Here is a 19,547-nt window from a genome sequence, read left to right as displayed (position 1 = left end):
AAATTATTTTCATAACCAAATGTAGTCATTTTTTTTACTAAGTATAAAATATGCAGTTGTACAAAGATGTTTTAAATTTAAATCAGCCAAAATGAAAGTCAACATATAACATGATAATTAAATACTTCAAAGTTAAAATAAACTTTTTTTTGCATTGCAGTAATGATAACTGGGGGCAAAATGTGCATAGATAAAAATGAATAAAGAAAAAAAAAAGAATAAATGACCCTAAAAATAGGTTTAATTTGTCATGTGCAAAATGTAATTTTATAGTGTTTCTTTGATTTTGGAGTAAAATTGGACTAGGACATTTTCTTGACAGGTTTCGTGAGATTTGCACGATTGTGCTATATAAAATATTAATGTCACTTGGTGTGACATTTTTTCAAATGTGGGAAACTGCATATAATACTCCAATTTAATTCCACATTACAATATGCATTTTTATATTGAACCTGCTTTGAGGACCCTAACGACTGGTCACAGCTAATTAGAGGCGTGCATATTCTCAGCAAAGCCTCTCTTCTCACACACAATGTCCTAAACTTTATTGCTCACAGCTTAAGATCAACCCCACCCAGAAACCCTCTCCAACTTTCCCACCCTTCAGCTCGACACTGCCTATCAATCAAAAGACATGCAATCAGTAATCAGCCATGAAAAGACTTGTCTCCCTGTATTCCTTCGTTCCCTCCTATAACGCTCCTTTATTCCTTCATCCCAGTCTCCCTGAATGGGTGTGACACATTTTAATCTCCAGCATGCCTCCTCTGAATTCCCGCCGTTATCCTAGCTGTGTCCGCCATTGGTTGGCTTAATCACCGCAGAGGCAGACAGTGCTGTCTTTTTTAGAGGGCTATAGGATCAAATCCACCCCCTCCCTCTGTCTACCCCACCTCTCCTTCAATCTATCCCCGCTCTCTGTGTCTTCAGGGTCAGGGCCCCCCCTCGGACAGGGGCCCTTTGAGCACGGCAAAAAGGATAATGTCATGAATGGAGCTTGATTTAGTTTTAACAGGGTGCTGTGTCCATCCTTTAAGTAGTAAATGAATATACATTAGCCGCGAAAGGCCTGCAGGGAAGGGAGAATGGAGAGCAAGCGATCTGAATGCTGAGAACTTGGAGAAGGGGTGTGTGAGTGCAAATAGAAGGGGGGTTCCTCCGCAGGAACCCGAAAGCAGTTAATTGGAACATTTGTTTGTTCCTTATGTTCTTTGCTGAGCGGGGAGCTAAGATCTACATAAGTATGTCACACACTTCCCATAGAGTGGAAATGAAATGCTTGTGTCCACTGCTGCAGACAGGAATGCCATTTCTTATGCCTGCTTTGGGACTAAATATTGTGAGCTATCAGTCCCCACATTTGGTTATTCTCTCAACCAAATTCATGAGATGCTTTTTAAATAGTATTGAAAGAGATTCCATGTGTGCTGGACACTGGTTGCCTGCTTTTCCTCCACTATCTGGTCAAACTCATCAATTAAATTTTTTTTAATAAAATTACAATATTAAAGTGTACAGAAATGTATATGTATGCACAATGTATATATGTCTACAAAACTAACGTGAAGCATTTAAGCGTATTAATTTTATTCACAAACAATGTTCTGCTCTTCACAAATATGTAAATAAAATCTCTGGTATTGTCAAAAACATTCAAATAAAAAAAGAAGCATGCACTAAAAAAAAAAAAAGTGATTTTGTGGAGAAGTAAATATAGCAGAAAAGATTAAGTACTTTCCACACTGAATAAGTAAGTTTAAGTGTAAACTTGAAAATATTAAGTATTTTTACTCAATTCAAGCACGTAAAAATGAATGTACATATAATATATGATTGCTTATTATCTTTGCAATACGTCAACATGTATCAATCCTGAAGCAGAAAACCTTGTCATGTTTATTCGCTAATTTAAGTCAAATTTCACAGGTAAATAAAATACGCATTTGCAACTTTTTAAAGCTGGTGTTCCCATGAACCAGGCTCGAATAATTAATAAGCGTGCATGGTTTCACTGTTAACAAGTTTATTAACACATTATATTGTTGATTTTGTTATGTTTGGTAACTTCTTGTTTTGTCAAGTCTGAATTCAGTTTCTACTCAAAATGAACCGTTTGTGATCAAAACATTGTCTGTTGACTGTTACCGTCTTTGTGATTTATGCAGGCGTTGAGTTTTCTGTACTTAGTGTCTATAATGCAAGGTGCTGTTGTCTAGTAGACTACATAGCATGCCATAAGCTTCTCTATGGATGGCTTCCATACGTCATGTTGTACATGATTAAACATTCAGAATGTGAAATGATCATAACAAAATAGTAAAATGAAAATTTGTATATGAATATTTAAGTTGCACATTAGATTTGTCTTCAAGAAACGGCAAAAGACATCCCCCCCACACACACACACACCTCGCTTATGATGTATTATTCCTCTTTTGTAAGTCACTTTTGTGAGCCAATTTAATAAATGTAAATTTGTAAGAAATTTCTTGTATTAACTGAAATGTTTAAAGTTAAATTTACTCTCACTTTAATCAACATTGTCACAGTCAAGTAGATTTCACTTTTTACCATTAAAATGTACGTAGAAAGACTGTGAAACTTGCGAAAATAAATGTAAATAAATCTTACTAGCCATTTTTTTTCCAGTGTGCATAACCCTTGACCTCCAACAAGGTTTCTTCTTGCAGTTAATGAGACAGACATGTGGCATGGTCACCTCTGACATCTTCCAACTGACCCCAGACAAGCAAATGTCATGACCTTTCACCCCAGCATCAACCCACAAGGGATATAAAGATGGTCACTGGCTAAAGAGGGCAGGAATCCTCAAGAGGCTTAACATTGAGTTTACTCCGTGGTCTTGTAAACCCTCAAAATTAGTTACTTATATGTGATGATTGGAAGGAGAGCAGTATCTCCTTTTGCATTATAAGGCTCTGTTATATCGGTTGCTTTTTTGTTGGCTAGAATACACATTTCAATAAAAGTGCACTTCATTTTTATAAACTAACCATCATTTTTGTAAAAGAAAATCTACACATTTTAATTTATTCAGAATTTCATTAAACTGATGCTCAATTTGTGTGGAGGAAAATGATTACTTCAACTCATAAGAATAATTTCAATAATTTTATCTGGCATTAGACAGTAACAGGCTTAATCTACATTACAATCATACAACAAAGGAAAAACAAAAAGGTAAAAAAAACAAAACAAAAAGTGTCATACAATATTAGATAAAAGATAAAGAAATGTATGCGTACATGCTGATTGACATGAAGATATTTAAATCATGGGGGTAATAATCCGTAAAACAAGAGTTAACAGAATTTTGCTCATTCAAATATTTCTTGTCTACAATATGAAATGTTACACAATGTGCAGTTGATATAAAGACAAACAATTTCTTAATTTTGTAAAACTGTTTTTAATGATCACAAATGTTTGAATAAAAAATACTTAAAATTACCACACATAAATTATTTTTGTTCTATATTCTACAGCAAAAATAAATGCTCAGAGGTTTAGAGAATTTTGGTCACATTTTCTCTGAACACATTCACAAGGAAAGACACTTTAGATGGGAACTTTAATTTGACCTTTTAAAATTTACTCCTGCATTCTGTGTCATACAGTTATTGAGGATTTGTGCTTCGGGTCACATCGCTGTAGATCCCCCCCGTGTTAACGCTGCTCGACGAAGTTAGTCTCTGTTCTGTTGGAGAAAGAGAAACCTTCGGTCATTTTGTGCTAAACTCACCGCGGTCACATGCGCCACCTTGTGGCAAATATAAGTAATACATCTCTTACCTCACACGTAATCAGAGACAGAATGTGCGTAATTTGGGTTTAAATAACTACTATTTAAATCTTCTATTTAAAACTATTTAATTAAATGGCTGTTAAAGTTTCTCAGTACCATTATTCAGATATAAAATATTGTCCAGACCGCTGCTAGAGCAGCACATCAGCGACGTCACATTGGAAATCTTTTCTCAGCGCTTGACTGTGATTGGCCAATCACAGTCATTTATGATTACTCGATTAATTTTTTTAATTGAACTGATTTCACGTCTAGACAACAGACGTCCTTAGATTTGAATGCGGCTCAATAAAGGATTCTGATGCGTCCCATGGTGTTTATTTCTTTTTTCCCCCTCTTTCTCAATGGAAATAGTTGTTTTGAAACGCAGATACAATTTTAATTTAGCAAGAGATAACAATGAATTACAAAAAAAAATAAAAAGAGTTCATATTATCAAACCAGTAAGAGCAGAACTGTCTGATGTAACTACTCACATGCCTGCGTGTTTGTTAGTGATCATGTGATTGTTGTAGGCCAGGATGGTAGGAATGCTTTCTTCATCTTCAGGAACCTGCAGTTATTAATTACACAAACATTAATACAAATAATAATAATAATAATAATAATAATAATAATAATAATAATAAATTATTATTATTATTATTATTATTATTTGACAAAAGCTGACACTTTGAAACCCAACATGAGAACAACCAAGTTTATTTAATTTAATATAAAAACTGAATGTTGTTTAAAACAAGAAAAACCTTTCCCAATAGGTTAATTAAAATAAACTTGTTTTGCCATTTGAATTATGGTTATTTTTCTTACCCCTATTAGTAATTTAGTTTTTCTTGTTTAAAGCATGAACAAGACATTTGGTTAGATTTGTTTGCAAACATAGCTTAATAACTTTTTATTTTTTATTTTTTTTATTTTTTTTAAACGTTTAGCTGCTCAAATAAATGCAATTTGACAAACATACGGAGTAAGAAAATAATTTTTTGCAGTGGTGGAATGCACAATATATAAAACTAGTATCAATGTTAGACTGGTCAGGGAAGTGATTTTCAAGCCATATTATTTTTTTAGGAGATTAACCGAATTTAGAAAGCCAATTCAAATCCATTTCGGAAATGCATGGTTGAATTTGAATTTACTTTATTTAAATAATATATTACGATAAAAATAAAAAAAATACTATACAATATTTTTTTATATAATATAAATATACTTGACTATCATTGGTACTAGAGGCATTCTGGATGCACATTTGTGATACTTTAAAATCTAGAGGTCTTAATGAGGGCTTTCATATACGCCCCTTTCTTTTACTAATATTTTATTTATTTGTTCAGATCTGAATTCTTTCATAAGACTGTGCGTACTGTAAGAGTAAGTTTAGAGTTGTATTTGCCTCATGTGAATTCAATTTGACACCTGCATTTACCTGTATTCAGTATTTACATGACATTATGATGGTGTTTGCACATGATGTTTTAGCCATTGTATAGTTGATGCAGATATTGTCTAGGTATTTTATGCTTTACATCGTTGCTATTTTTAAGAATGAATTGCAAATAAAGTGTATAAATCTATTCAAAAGGTGTTTTTGCCTCACTTATGTAAATATGTACGAGTTTCTGTTTGTGCGATTTTTGTTCTTGTATCAGATGTATTTAAATGCATATTTAGATTATATGTATGGTTGTATATACACATTTATTTTTGTCTTCTCTTTGATATGGTTATGTGAAGGTGTCATGTGATTTCTTGATTGATGCACACAGGTGTATATATATGGGTGTGTTTGTAAGTGTTGTTTTAGTCTGATGAAGAGCATGTAGCTGGAAATGTCACATTTGCTTTTGTGGGGAGTTCATTAAATGTATTTGGGAGCAACAGTGTGCCGAATTTGTTGTGTGTTTCCATGATATATCTCACCTCCCAGTAGATCTGGTCATCATAGCAGTTTTCATCAGCAGGGTCACCCCAGATGGGTAGCTTCAGAACCAAGCCTGTTGGTATAACAATGACAAATGTGCCATTTTCCACGAACTAAGTCAACAAGCGCAAACTGAAATGGCCATGCCTGGTCTTAAATGACATGTGCGGATCAGGTGTATTTGCGCAGGTCACAGGTTGTCTGACATTGTCTCCACTAGTTTTCATGTTACAAAAGATACACCTGCTCTACAACACGACTTTACAAACAACTGAAACAAAGTCCTTTAGATCCGTAAGCTTACTGTTTTGTGTACTGACGCACATAAGGGAAATCCATCACATTGTACATTTAAGCCATGATAATCACTTACCAACCAATATGCCACCTCCGATTCCAAAACATAAGGCCACACATAGTGCTGCTGCCTGGTAGCCACCCTGGATAGTGGGCACCCGTTTTGAAAACTCGTCAACAAAATCAAATGTATTTTGCAACCTACCAAATGGAGAACATTTTTAAAATAAATCACAGTGAGCAACCTGGTCAACATCCCAAAACAGACAATCTGAAAACTGACAAAAGGAATTTTATGTGATAGAATCGGAATATTCTAGTGTCCTTTAGGAAGTTAAAACATATTTGAATGTTTTTTTTTAACTCTTTTGCCATCTTATATGTATAATTCTTTATATATTGTCATGGTTGTATAATGTGTTGTCTGACTCACCCCAACTCCCCATAAACCGTATTGCTGGCAGCAGCGGCTGAGATAGCGCCCACAATTCCTCCAATGACCCCTGGCATAGCGTGCAGGTTATGGATGCCACAGGTGTCCTGAATCTTAAGTTTCTCCTCCAAGAATGGCTGAGGGACATAGAAAAAGAAAGTTACTAAACATTTCAACTTAAAACAACATGTTTTTACTAGAACTGTCCAGATCTATCCATTAATGAAGCAACACAGATTAAATAAAAGGACATTGACTGGGAGAAATATTTGAAACAATCTACATTATCTGAAAGTTAAAGACTCACCGATAAATAAATGTAGCCCAGTGTGGACACAATTCCACAAAAGAACCCCACAATCAAAGAACCATATGGCATCAGCATAAATTCAGCTGCTGTTCCTACAGCAACTCCGCCTGCCAGAGTAGAATTCTGTATGTGAACCTGGAAAAAAAAAAAGTGCCAATTTAGACTATTGAACAGTGACCGTTATAATGTAAAAACTTCAGCCTTAAAATAAGGAAATTCATTTCAAATTCAACCATGCATTTCCAAAACTGGTCTAAATGGAATTATCTTGCTTTCTGAATTCGGATCCTCTAAATAATATGACTTGAAAATCACTCGCCAACCAGTCTAGCAAAGATTCTAGTTTTATTTCACCCGATTTCCACCATTGATTAAAACAAGATGCTACAAAAGGTCTCATCACCATTCACTTAAAAAATAATCCTTCTAAAAATCATTCATTAGTGTTCTGCTGAAGACAGAAAGTCATACACTACTGGGAAGGCATGAGGGTGAGTAGATGATGAGACCGTTTTAATTTTGGGGTGAATTATACCTTTTATTTATTCAATTTCTCTGAAAACAAGACTTAATATCTTGCCATTTTGGTCACTTATAGTGCTTTTTTTTTATTAACCGTAGCAGTTTTCAAGGCACTTTACACACACACGCACGCACGCACACACCCTTTGGGTTCAGAGTCTTGCCCAAGGACAATTCGGCGCGTGGGCCAGGAATCGAACCACAAACCCTGCAATTAGTGGACAACCCACCTGAGCTACAGCCGCCCCAGCTGTACAGCCACCCCGGCTTCAATTGTAAATGTATCTTGTTTAGTTGAACAATGTAATCTGACATAATGAACAATTACCATGTCCAGTTTCCCAGTTTTCTCAAACAGGCTAGACATGGCGACGGTTGTCAGGACAGTGGAGGCCAAAGCCAGGTAAGTGTTGATGGCAGCTCTGTGCTGACCATCTCCATGATCAGCAATGGCCGAGTTGAAACTGGGCCAGAACATCCAAAGGAACAGAGTGCCTGCATAGAATCATTTCACACCAAAAACATAAAATAGTCTAATCCAGGTGATATAATTGATTTATCAGGCAATTTATTGCAAATTTTAACCAGACTATAATTCATAATTTTATCTTTTGTGCCCTTATCCATATATTATTTAGCAAATTGTACAGATTCTACTGTATAGTATTAAGTAGTCTAATTTGATATTACACATTTGAAGGGGTCATGACATAACTTTTTTTTTATTGTTTTAAATTGTTCCAGATTAGGTTCACTTATAATATTAGTAGTTTTTTGCACAATTTGTTTTATATATATATATATTTGCAAAACATGATAATTTTCCACCCTCATTCTAACCCTCTGTCAGAAAGGCTCAGTTTTAGTGTGGTTTCTCCTGACAGTACACGCACACTGTTATGATTGGCTCTCTGCTCTTGACTGACCTGCTCGCTCTACTTGCCATCTCACTGCTCACCACTACTGGGTGGGCTACGGAAGTGATAAGGGAAAGTAGGTGTTGATGTGTTGTGGAGGTGGTCAGATCCAAATGTGACATCACAATGTGGCGTCAACAAATGCTCCTTTTGCAGTTAGAAGGAAGATTTGAGCTCTGCTGAAACCTACAGAATGTTTTTAAAGTACAATGACCTCATACACGAGGAGCAAAAAAATTATGACCACTCAGAGGTGAAGAAAAAATGTTGATAATATCCTAACAAGGCCACATGTCACGTGCTACAATGAGCACGCGAGCATCGGAACTGGAGCAGTGGAAGGTCGCCTGTTCCGATGGGTCCAGTTTTCTTTTACATCACTTGGACGGCAGTGAATGTGTGCACTGTTTACCTGGGGAAGTGATTGCACTAGGATGCACTGTGGGAAGATGACAATGTTCTGCTGGGTAACCCTGGGTCCAGCCATTCATGTGGATGTCAATTTGACACCTGCCACCTACCTAAACATCGTTGCAAACCAGGTACACCCCTTCATGGAATTGGTATTCCCTGATGGCAGTGGCCTCTTTCACCATGATAATCCTTCCTGCCACACTGCACACATTGTTTGGGAATGGTTTGAGGAACATGATGAGGAGTTCAGAGTGTTGCCCTGGCCTTCAAATTCCCCAGATCTCAATCCGATAGAGCATCTGTGGGATGTGCTGGATCAACCGATCCATGGTGCCTCAACCTTGCAACTTACAGTACTTGAAGGATCTGCTGCTAATGTTTTGGGTGCAGGATGCCACAGGACAACTTCAGTGGTTTTGTAGAGCCCATGCCTCAGCAGGTCGGTGAAGTTTTGGTGGCAAACGGAGGACCAACAGCATATTAGGCAGTTGGTCATAATGTTTTGGCTCATCAGTGTATGTCAAAAGATCAAGGACCATTTTTATTATTCATGTCATGACCCCTTTGACGTGTTATTTTGTTACATAATAAATGCTAGCCTTTTAAATTTAAAAGATGTAAAGGACTCTTACCAATCATGGCAAACAAATCTGAGTGGTAGACAGATCCGTTCATGTGTTTGCTCTTATCCAAATTTGGCCGATACAGAACCCATGATATGGACAGACCATAATAAGCTCCAAAGGTGTGGATCACCATGGAGCCACCAGCATCTTTGGCCTATCAGGAATTCAGTTATTGAACAAATATGCCCAATGTAAATATATTGACAATGACATTAAATTCTACATAATATAAAATAAGTGTATAAGATGGCACAGATTTAGAATTAAGAAGACTTCAATAGGCTTCTGGCAATTTGTTCCAGCTAAACAAGCTTAGTGTTGTTATTATTATTTGTCTTTAGCACCTAACGTCCATTATTTTTATCTATAACTGAGCATATTGCAAGTACAGCTAAAGCCAAATAAAAAGTAAAACAGTGATAAGACTCACGTGAAGGAGGTTAAGAATGATGTATTCTTCAACAGCAAACAGCGTGACACCAAACAGGGTCATCACCAACAGTTGAACCGGGCTGACCTTCCCCAGCACAGCGCCGTACGCAATCAGACACCCCGCCACACAGAAATCTGCATTAATCAGACTGCACATAGAATGAGAGGCATTAACTTTATGTAGAGGAATCTCTAAATAGAGGCTGAAAAATAAGCGTTTATAAACCGATCATCTGCAGTTTACTCGAATAAAATACATTGTTGTTGTAGCACCTCTAGTGTTCATTTCACCAGAAAACTGCAGTGATGCGGACAATGAGCCACATAAAAATCATTTTGCAAAAATTTCAGTATAGTAATCTGGTTCTATGAGGACTGATGGGAGCACTGGAAATCTAGATATACTGCTATGTCAGATTTGTTGCCTTTCTGCACATGTTTTGAATGTTGCTTTAATTCAGAACAGACAATAGAGGCATCTCTGCAAGTTCTGGGAGAGAGCATCATCAGGTTAGCTTAACTTATTTCACTGATGATTGCGAAATAATATACATTTATCTAGTATTACTCAGAATGATGTGGCTACTATCGAGAATCAATTAGAGGTAGACCGATAGTGGACATTTCCGATAACTAATGGGGCTTTTCCACTGCACGGTACAACTCGACTCAACTTGATTCAACTCGCTTTTTTGGGGGTTTCCACTGTAGAAGTACCTGGTACTTTTTTAGTAACACCTCAGTCGAGGTTCCAAGCAAGCCGAGCCGATACTAAATGTGACGTCAAAATCCTGTAGATCACTGATTGGTCAGGGAGAATCAACACTACCAGCATCACTGGATTTCCGATACATCAACCCACTTGTTTTAAAGTTAGTAACAGCGATAACAGTAACATTTGTTCAGCGAGGTGCAGCGAAACTATAAAGTCTCTCAGGAAGTGTCTCAGCTGTTGGCCACACATGGCTACCACCGGACCTACCAACAGTGTAGGGACAAAAGTAAAAAAAATAAATAAATAATAATAAAAAAAAACTTAAGTGACTACAGACCCATCAAGGAAAAGTGGAAGTGGCTCGACCAAATGGACGCTATCCAAACCGGTAAGCAATAGGAGGGAGAGTGTCCTGGACACAGCCATGATGGTGGATGGTACATTTTACTTTATTAAGTCGAACAGCTACTAGAAGCTTGCTTCTAAAACATCCAGGATAATTTAACTGTTACACTTGTGTAAAATCACCATGCAACAACTGCTTCATGCAGCACAATGAGCTAGTAGCTAACAGCTAACAGTTGTATTATTGTTTTGGTCAGTTTGTGTCGTGTTTAAGATGATGTCACGGCAGTAGAGGCGGCACAACTATGATGATCAGCCTATAATACCACCCACGTTGATGCTGCACTAAACTGCAGTGGAAATGCAAGCTCAGAAAAGTAAAACGAGCAGAGTTGAACCATAAGGTGGTTGAAAAGGCTTATAACCGATGAATCATTCGATAGTTTGTGATGGGCACAGACATACACAGCTACACACTACAAGAGTAATGTGAATGAAATCCCAAGTGCAGTAAAATAACAAATACACTAAAATCCCAGTATTACCCCCCAAAAACGCTAGATTTTTAACTATAAACAAGCCCGAAACACACCAGTGACTCTTTGACTTTTACCAAATTAGGCTTTTATAGCCTAATATATATATATATATATTAGGCTTTTATAGCCTAATATATATATATATATATATATATATATATATATATATATATACACACACACACCATATTTTGCCAGATAAGGTTTTGTGAGGACTAAGGCCTATTATTATTGATATGAAGTTGAAGACACAATGTACTGTATGTTCTGACAGTGCATGTTTAGATAATCTGATATTTCTTTGCATGCTCTCGCTTCCATTTGTTTTCTTCATCCTCCAGCACCGGCCAAAAAAGAACACGGAGGAATCTTTCGGCAACTAGGCATAGATTTTTGCTGATAACCAGTAGTTCCCAAAAGGCAACTATTGGCATTGATTAATGTGTAAAACCGATATATCGGTCTTCCTCTAGATTCAACATACTTTTCCACACCAATCTTTATTTTTCCATCATGGTCCAGAAAATGGAACCAGCCTTGCATCAGTAGAGCCCATTGGATACCGAAAGCCGCAACTAGGAAGTTGAATCCCACGGCTCCAAAACTGTAGCGCTTCATGAAGGTCATTAGAAACCCAAACCCCACGAAGATCATGACATGAACATCCTGAAAACCTGCAGATAGAAAACAAAATCCAATGATCATTTTAAATATAATTACAGAGGCAGTGTGTTTATTTAGATGGTTTTTAGATCACATTGAAAAAGAAGGCATTAGAAGACCTATTGAAACAAAACATTTGGGCAAGACAACAATCTTTAGTCAGTCAGCCATGAAACAGGATTTGCTACATGCTAATCAGTTGCAGTTGAAATTAGTGGGAGGGACATTCTCAAACTTGAGAGCATTTGATTGGACAAAAACCTGCTTAGTGCAAAATGAATATCACCATTTTTGGTCCCTTTCCAATAAGAGAAAGACTAAAAATGTTTCATGTGTTTATCAGCAAAAGGTTACGGTTTGTAAACAAGCATTTAGACAACTTCAAAGTTTAAAGCAATAAAACTACCATTTTGATTTAATGGGATTTTAGAAACAAAAAGAATACGATTCTACATCCAGAATCCAGTTGCTTCACACTCATATCTCTGGAAAAATGTGCTGTGTTATAGATCACAAGTGATGTGTAATCTGAGCCTTTTGGTAACGTGGCTGAGGTCAAAGCAGCATCAAAGTAGACTAGCAGGTAACAGAGCTGAAAATTAATGATACATACATTTCTCAGTACAGAAATGGGTTGGGCAGGTTATTGATAGAACGTTCAGGCCATTCTCCCATTATGGGAACAGATAACACAAACATAACACAAGGACATTTTGATGCGTTTTGACACCATGAAATTGCTTAGGTCAAAAGCTAATGACAACAGACAGTGCTGTGGTTTGTGAACAAGCCCTTATTTGTGCAGAATAAAAGAGACTGCTGGCCATTATCATAAAATATTTTTCAGAAACTGACAACTTCCCAAGTAAGGCTGTCCTTTCATCCTGGCATGATCCAAATTACAGGAGTTAGTAGAGAAATTACAAAACTCAGGTCAGTATAAAATGGCAACAAAGACTATGTTTAATACAGATATTAAATCAGCAGGTGTGACACGTGTTTTCAGTCACATTAGGCTCTATCAAATCTCATAGCAAACCAACACTACTTTTGAGCTGCCTCAAGCGTATCAACAAAATGTACTTACTGTTTATACAAAACACCCCACCCTGTTTTTAGTCCCCTTGTTGAATCAGGGATGATTTCCATAGTCACCTAATGACCTGTCACCCCAAGCCAAGTCCACACGCTTTCTACTAAGAGATGTAATGAAACAATAGGAGCTCTAACAGACTTGTTCTGACCATCTCTGAGATGACAGTCACACCTCAGCAGGACAATTGCTACAAAACGCATCACACGAAATCTGATCTGTTCCTCAACAATAGTTTGTGTCCAGGTTCATACACCACCTGTCATCTTAGACTTGGGACTTAGATCGCACTCAAACAGAGGAAAGTATGACCTGAAGACCCTAGAGCTTTATGCGAATTCAACCACACTTTCAAAAGATTTGAAAGCCAACAAAGGACACAGATCCTTACATAATCAAGAGCAAAAAAAAAAACAACCACCGGTTACAAAAGAACAACTGTAGCAGACGGTCTCAAATGTAAAAAATAAAAAAAATTAAAAAAAATAAACATTTGTATGCATTTTCCCCATGTGTTTCAGGAAAAATTTGATGCCCACAGATAAATGATTTACATGTATGCTTTTGGCAGACTCTTTTATCCAAAGCGACTTACAGAGCCCTTATTACAGGGACAATCCCCCCGGAGCAAACTGGAGTTAAGTGCCTTGCTCAAGGGCACAATGGTGGTGGCTGTGGGGATCGAACCAGCGACCTTCTGATTACCAGATATGTGCTTTAGACCACTACACCACCACCACTCCATTTCATAAAGCTTAACAGCACAGACAGACAGAATTAATTGAAATATATATATATATATAAAAATTATTAGGAATGTTCTGGGTTCGATATAAATTATGATCAATCGTCAGCATTTGTGGCATAAAATGAATTACCAAAATAAATGTATTTTTAAAAAACTAGGTCCCAGTGAGCCACTTACAATGGAAGTGAATGGGGCCAATCCGTAAACGCTAAAATACTACATTTCAGGAGTCACATGATGTCATGCGAGGAGCGGACATGTAGGTGACAAGCTCTGCACACTTTGCGAGTTTTTTGTTATTTTTGTGTTATAATCCGGTGAGATTTGATACACCCTACACTTTAAAGTCAATATGTCAAAAAATTCAAAATCTTCAGGCTCTGGAGATATAAAAAGAAACTTACACGCTCAAGCTGAAACCTCTGATGGGCCTGTGGACCAGGGACTCGGTTTGTTGCTGATTTAGAAGATCTCGCTGTAATACATCGATAGATTAAGGCGACAGAAACAAAAGTTGGTTACAAGAGAGGTAGATGTTGATAAGCGGATCTATTATATGGAGTCATCGGAGAGGGTATTATCTGATAGTCCACTGGCGACCAAAGTTGATTTGGAACACGTTCTTGAAAATCTTGAAGATCTTGAGAATAGGACCCGCAGGAATAACATCCTAACTGTTGGAATTCCTGAGCATGAGGAGGGCAGAGATATGGAAAAATTCCCAGACGAGATCTTCCCGAATGCAAGAAACTTTTACATCAACGGAAGATCGCTTTTGCACTGATGTTCCCAGCCAAACTGAGTATAAATACTAAGGATGGCCACAAAGTATTTTTATGCCCCAAGCAAGCACTGTCCTTCATAAAAACATTGGAGTGTGTAAGCCATTTGGTGTTTCTCATGTGAGTGGATTGACTTGCTGTACTTACTCTTGGCTGTCTGAGGAAGCTTGACGCCATTTTTGTTTCTTTTTGTGTTGGTTCCGCCTAGCAGCTGGAGTTAGTTTTGTGGAATAACACTTCACCTTCAAAAAACGTTTGCATTGACGGAAGATTGCTTTTACACTGAAGTTCCCAGCCAGTGATAAGGCTGACCGAAAATTATCTACATGCCTTCAACAAGCGATGTCTTGTTGAAGCGATGACTCGTTAAATACTGGACCGTCCGAGGAACCAGGACGCCTGTTATGTTTCTTTTTGTGCTTGTTCCTCCTAGCAGCTGGAGTTTATTTTGTGAAGGAATATACTTTCGGGACAGCTTTAGATGAAGCTGTTTGTTCTTTGTGCTTATGCCTTCTATTGGCTGGAGTTTGTTTTACAAAGTGTTTTCTGTCATGTAATTTTGCCAACGGCAAAATTCACGAGGGTTCTCGTAGGCATGCATGGACTCTTTTGAGTTTAGAGGGATTAATGCTGTCGTGCTTAAATGCACACGTTTTTCTTTTTTCTGTACATTTAGTTTGGGGGGAACACATTTTTGTTGCACTAAAACTGAAATGTGGTCTTTAGAATTTTGTTTTGACACACAATTTATTAATTTATATTATATCAAAATGTCAAATGTTAATATGAGTGGATTGTCTCTCTCCACATGGAATGTGAATGGGTTGGGGCACCCCATAAAAACAAGAAAGGGTATTTATTTTCTTAAACATAAGAATATGATATTTTGTTTCCTCAAGAAACTCATCTTTCCCCACAGGAAGCTGGAACATTTTGGAAGATATGGGGTGGGCATGTTTTCTTTAGTGCTGCTCAAGTAAGAGCAGGGGAGTCATTATATTGATAAATAAACATCTACAATTCAAATTACTTAAACAGATTAATGATAAATTAAGAGTCATTATTGTTTTAGCTGAAATTCAGGGGCAAAGGTTGATTTTGGCTAATATTTACGCACATAATGCTGATGATCAGGGCTTTTTTTTTATAGATCTTGAAGGGATATTGCAAGCCGCTGGCACCCCTCATGATAAAATATTGGGAGGAGACTTTAATCCTCCCTAGGGAGGTGTTTCAGGCACGTCCAGCTGGGAGGAGGCCTCGGGGAAGACCAAGGACTAGGTGGAGAGATTACATCTCCACACTGGCCTGGGAACGCCTCGGGGTCCCCCAGTCAGAGTTGGTTAATGTGGCTCGGGAAAGGGAAGTTTGGGGCCCCCTGCTGGAGCAGCTGCCCCCGCGACCCGACTTCGGATAAGCGGTTGAAGATGGATGGATGGATGGAGACTTTAATCTATTGATGGACTCAGTCCTTGATCATAGTGAAGCAAAAATGTGAAAGCCCCCGAGAGCAACATTGACTCTTCACAGGATGTGTAAAAATCTTGGTCTTGCAAGATATTTAGTGACTTTTGAACCCATCTGGTAGGGACTATAAAAAAAAAATGTATCAGTCGATAAGTTTAACTACCTGCTACAGTCTCTCCCTGTAGCTGTTCCCCTCTTTTATTTCAAACATTTTGATAGCATAGTGAAGTCCTTTATTTGGAATGGTAAGCGTCCCAGGTTACATTTCAATAAGTTACATAGGCCAATTGACAAAGGTGGGCTAGGCCTACCCAAGATTTTGTTTTATTATTATGATTCGGTCTCAGACATTTGGTCCATTGGTCAATCGCACCTGAGAGAGCCCCTCCCTGGTTTCGTATTGAATAGGAAGTCCTTGCCCCTATTTCGCCATTGCAAAGCCTTTCGATCAAACTATCTGGAGAAGTTTAGTCACACCCCATTATCTCGCATTTGCACGTGGTTTGGACAAAAGTGTCCAGAGTGATTAATTTGGACATTACATAAATAACATATTAACAAGTCCCCTTTCTTTTGGTCAGAGTGGATTGGGAGGGGGGTTACTACACTCGGTGAACTATATGAGAGTGGAGTACAGAGATCTTTTGATAATTTGGTTCAACATTTTAAGATTCCTAGATCCCAGTTCTTTAGGTATTTACAGCTGCACCACCTGCTCTGTACTATTTTTGGGAGTAAGGTACACCCCCCTAAAGTGGCAGATACTCTGGAAACTGCTTTTGGGAAAGGTCATGAAGCATCTGTGTATTACTCCCTGTTAATACAGAGTCTGGGGGATGGAGCTTCATCTTATCTCAAGAGATTATGTGAGAAGGATTTAAACCTGGTATTGGAGGAGGGAGTGTGGGCCAAGATCCTAAAAAGCATCAAGTCTGCATATAGAGATGCAAGGGACCGTCTGAAGCAATTTAAGATTTTACATCGATTCTACAGAACCCCCTCTATTTTTAATAGGTTAGGTCTTAAAGACATACCCACCTGCTGGCGGTGCCAATCAGAAGATGGGGACGCAATGGTGGCTCGGTGGTTAAGGCTCTGGGTTACTGACCGAAAGGTTGGGGGTTCAAACCCCAGCACCACCAAGATAACACTGTTGGGCCCTTGACCCTATCTGCTCCAGGGGCGCTGTTTCATGTCTGACCCTGTGCTCTGACCCCAGCTTAGTTAGGATATGTGAAAACAACTGCATTTCATTGGCTCTGCACAATGACAATAAAGTTGAATCTTAATACATATATTTTGGGGATTTGTAAAGATCCAAGATTTTTGGTTGGGGGTTCAGAACTTTACGTGTGACATGTCTTTCACTGATCTTTCATTTAGCCCCAGACTCTGTATCCTGGGTGATGGGATGACTCTTGATATTGGGGACAGTTATTTAAAATGTTGGGTCCTAGCTGGAGTCATGATTGGTAAGAAAATCATCCTCAGGGTTGGAAGTCTGCTGGGGCACCCTCATTTAGGGAATGGTGCAGGGAGATGGGCGAAGTGGCGGCATTTGAGGAGATGTATTTTAGAAGGCTGGGGAAATGGGATTTGATCGTCGGAAGTGGGGGGGATATTAGCCTTTTTTGAGGGTTCTCGGGGAGTGACTGTGAAGAGGGATTTGTAGTTTAGTTGGGTATGCGTTTTATTGATTTAGTTTGAATGTATATCTCAAATATAAGATAGTGCATCTTGTATTTTTTTTATTTATTTTATTTTGATGATCTAGTTGTTGGTGACCACAGTAGTGCATGTTTGTTATAATAGTGCATTATAATTCACATTATAATGTGAATAATTGATTCCATTTTTTATGTTATGTTTGTATGTTTTATCTTTGGAATGAATAAAATTGTTAATCAAAAACCAATACTCAAAGTTTCAAAAATATAGCCACAAGACAAACAATATGCATGTTAACATGATTTTAGTGAGATAAAAACACAAACCTTTTCTGTGTACAATTATAGCTAATTTTACAACTTTGTTCCCATGATGATTTAAGGTCAATAAACCCTAAAATTACTGTAAAACAGATTTAAACAACTTTACAGCTCAAATAATACACACGTTTTTAACAGAATAATTAATATAAGAGCTTTAATGAAATGATAAGCTTCACATTTCTGTATTTAAAAATTCCAAAAATTGGCCCCATTCAATTCCATGGTAAGTGCCTCAATGTAACTTCAAATTTAATTTGTAAAGAAAAGGAAGGAGGAGTCTAAATTATTTTAGTGGTAATTAACATTATAATACAAATGCTGTCGATTGAACTTAACTTGAACTGAACCCGGAATATTCCTTTAAGTGACAGTAGGCTACGAGTATGCAGTTTCAAGAGTAAATACGAAGTATTTATTTATTGCATCCTTAAATGTGTAATTATTTAATTAAAGTAGGTGAAATTAAATTATAGTGAACTTTTTATATTCATTAAAACAGTAAAATAAATAAATAAACTTACTGGGATATCTGAAGTAGAAGTCATTCTCAATATCACTTGTGATATTATCATCCTTTTTATGTTCAACCCAATGAGTATCTGACTCCTCGTCATACCGCACAAACACGCCAAACAGAATGATCATAGCCAACTGCCAGACGATACACACGGCCGGTAAACTCCGTTTCAGATTAGTATTCTTTTCGCTGTTCCGAAAACAGTCCAGGCAGCCCCCCATTTCTGCAGGTTGTTAATACAGTTGACTAGTGATGCTCTTAAATGGCGTGGACGCGCATTAGCGCCACATTTAAATGCCTCGGGAGCGCGGAGGTGTGTCTGCCACGCCATTCCTCGCCCTCGAGGACACATTAAAGCTAAAATAATGTCAAATGATGACCGATTACAACACATCATGGTCTATGTGTGTTATTAATGACGGTCTTTTGCGATTGGTGTATAATGGCTTTGATTTCAATGCACATGTGTATGCATCTCTGACTTTTATTTGGAAGAGGCAATTGTTCTGATTTTACAGCACCGTTCACACCAAACGCGTCAAATTATTTGTCTTTGACCGCTACATAAAAACGTGACATAATTGTCATAATCACAATTATTTGATTGATGCCAAACATGCAAAACATGAGCTTATTGATGTCATAAAATATCAGTCTTCTTTTTTATTCCATCAGTTACACCTGCTCTGAGTCTTCTGTAAATATTTAGTTTATACTTAGGGTTACGTCATACTGAAGTTTAGGCCTAATGGTGCAACGCTCAAATATTTAGTAGTGCGTAAATTGTGACTTCATGCCCATTTACGCCACAACTAAGCTAAGTTTAAACTTTTGTATGCTGGTGCAACCGGCTCCTGATCTTTATATCAAACTTTTCTTTTTTCTTCTTTTTTGCAGTACAAGCTTGCCCAGAGTTTTCTTAAGCCGTTTGGAGTGTGATGCAGCACATGTTTCCTTGGCAATGAAGTGGAGGCTGATGT

General features: G+C 37.6%; 1 protein-coding gene across 1 annotated transcript; it reads right to left on the bottom strand.

The window, feature by feature from the left end:
- Positions 1-3,143: 3,143 nt before the first annotated feature.
- rhcgb (Rh family, C glycoprotein b) lies at positions 3,144-18,816 on the bottom strand. Its single transcript, XM_052119926.1, has 11 exons — positions 18,572-18,816; positions 11,791-11,980; positions 9,706-9,856; positions 9,282-9,429; positions 7,647-7,813; positions 6,794-6,931; positions 6,487-6,623; positions 6,130-6,254; positions 5,756-5,829; positions 4,306-4,382; positions 3,144-3,721 (listed from the first exon to the last, which is right to left on the bottom strand). The coding sequence occupies exons 1-11, from the start codon at positions 18,786-18,788 to the stop codon at positions 3,691-3,693; spliced, it is 1,455 nt and encodes a 484-aa protein (XP_051975886.1). The 5' UTR covers positions 18,789-18,816; the 3' UTR covers positions 3,144-3,690.
- Positions 18,817-19,547: the final 731 nt, after the last annotated feature.

The sequence above is a fragment of the Xyrauchen texanus genome, chromosome 46 (assembly GCF_025860055.1).
Source record: "Xyrauchen texanus isolate HMW12.3.18 chromosome 46, RBS_HiC_50CHRs, whole genome shotgun sequence".
Classification (NCBI taxonomy): Eukaryota; Metazoa; Chordata; class Actinopteri; order Cypriniformes; family Catostomidae; genus Xyrauchen; species Xyrauchen texanus.
This window is presented reverse-complemented; position numbering and strand designations above follow the sequence as displayed.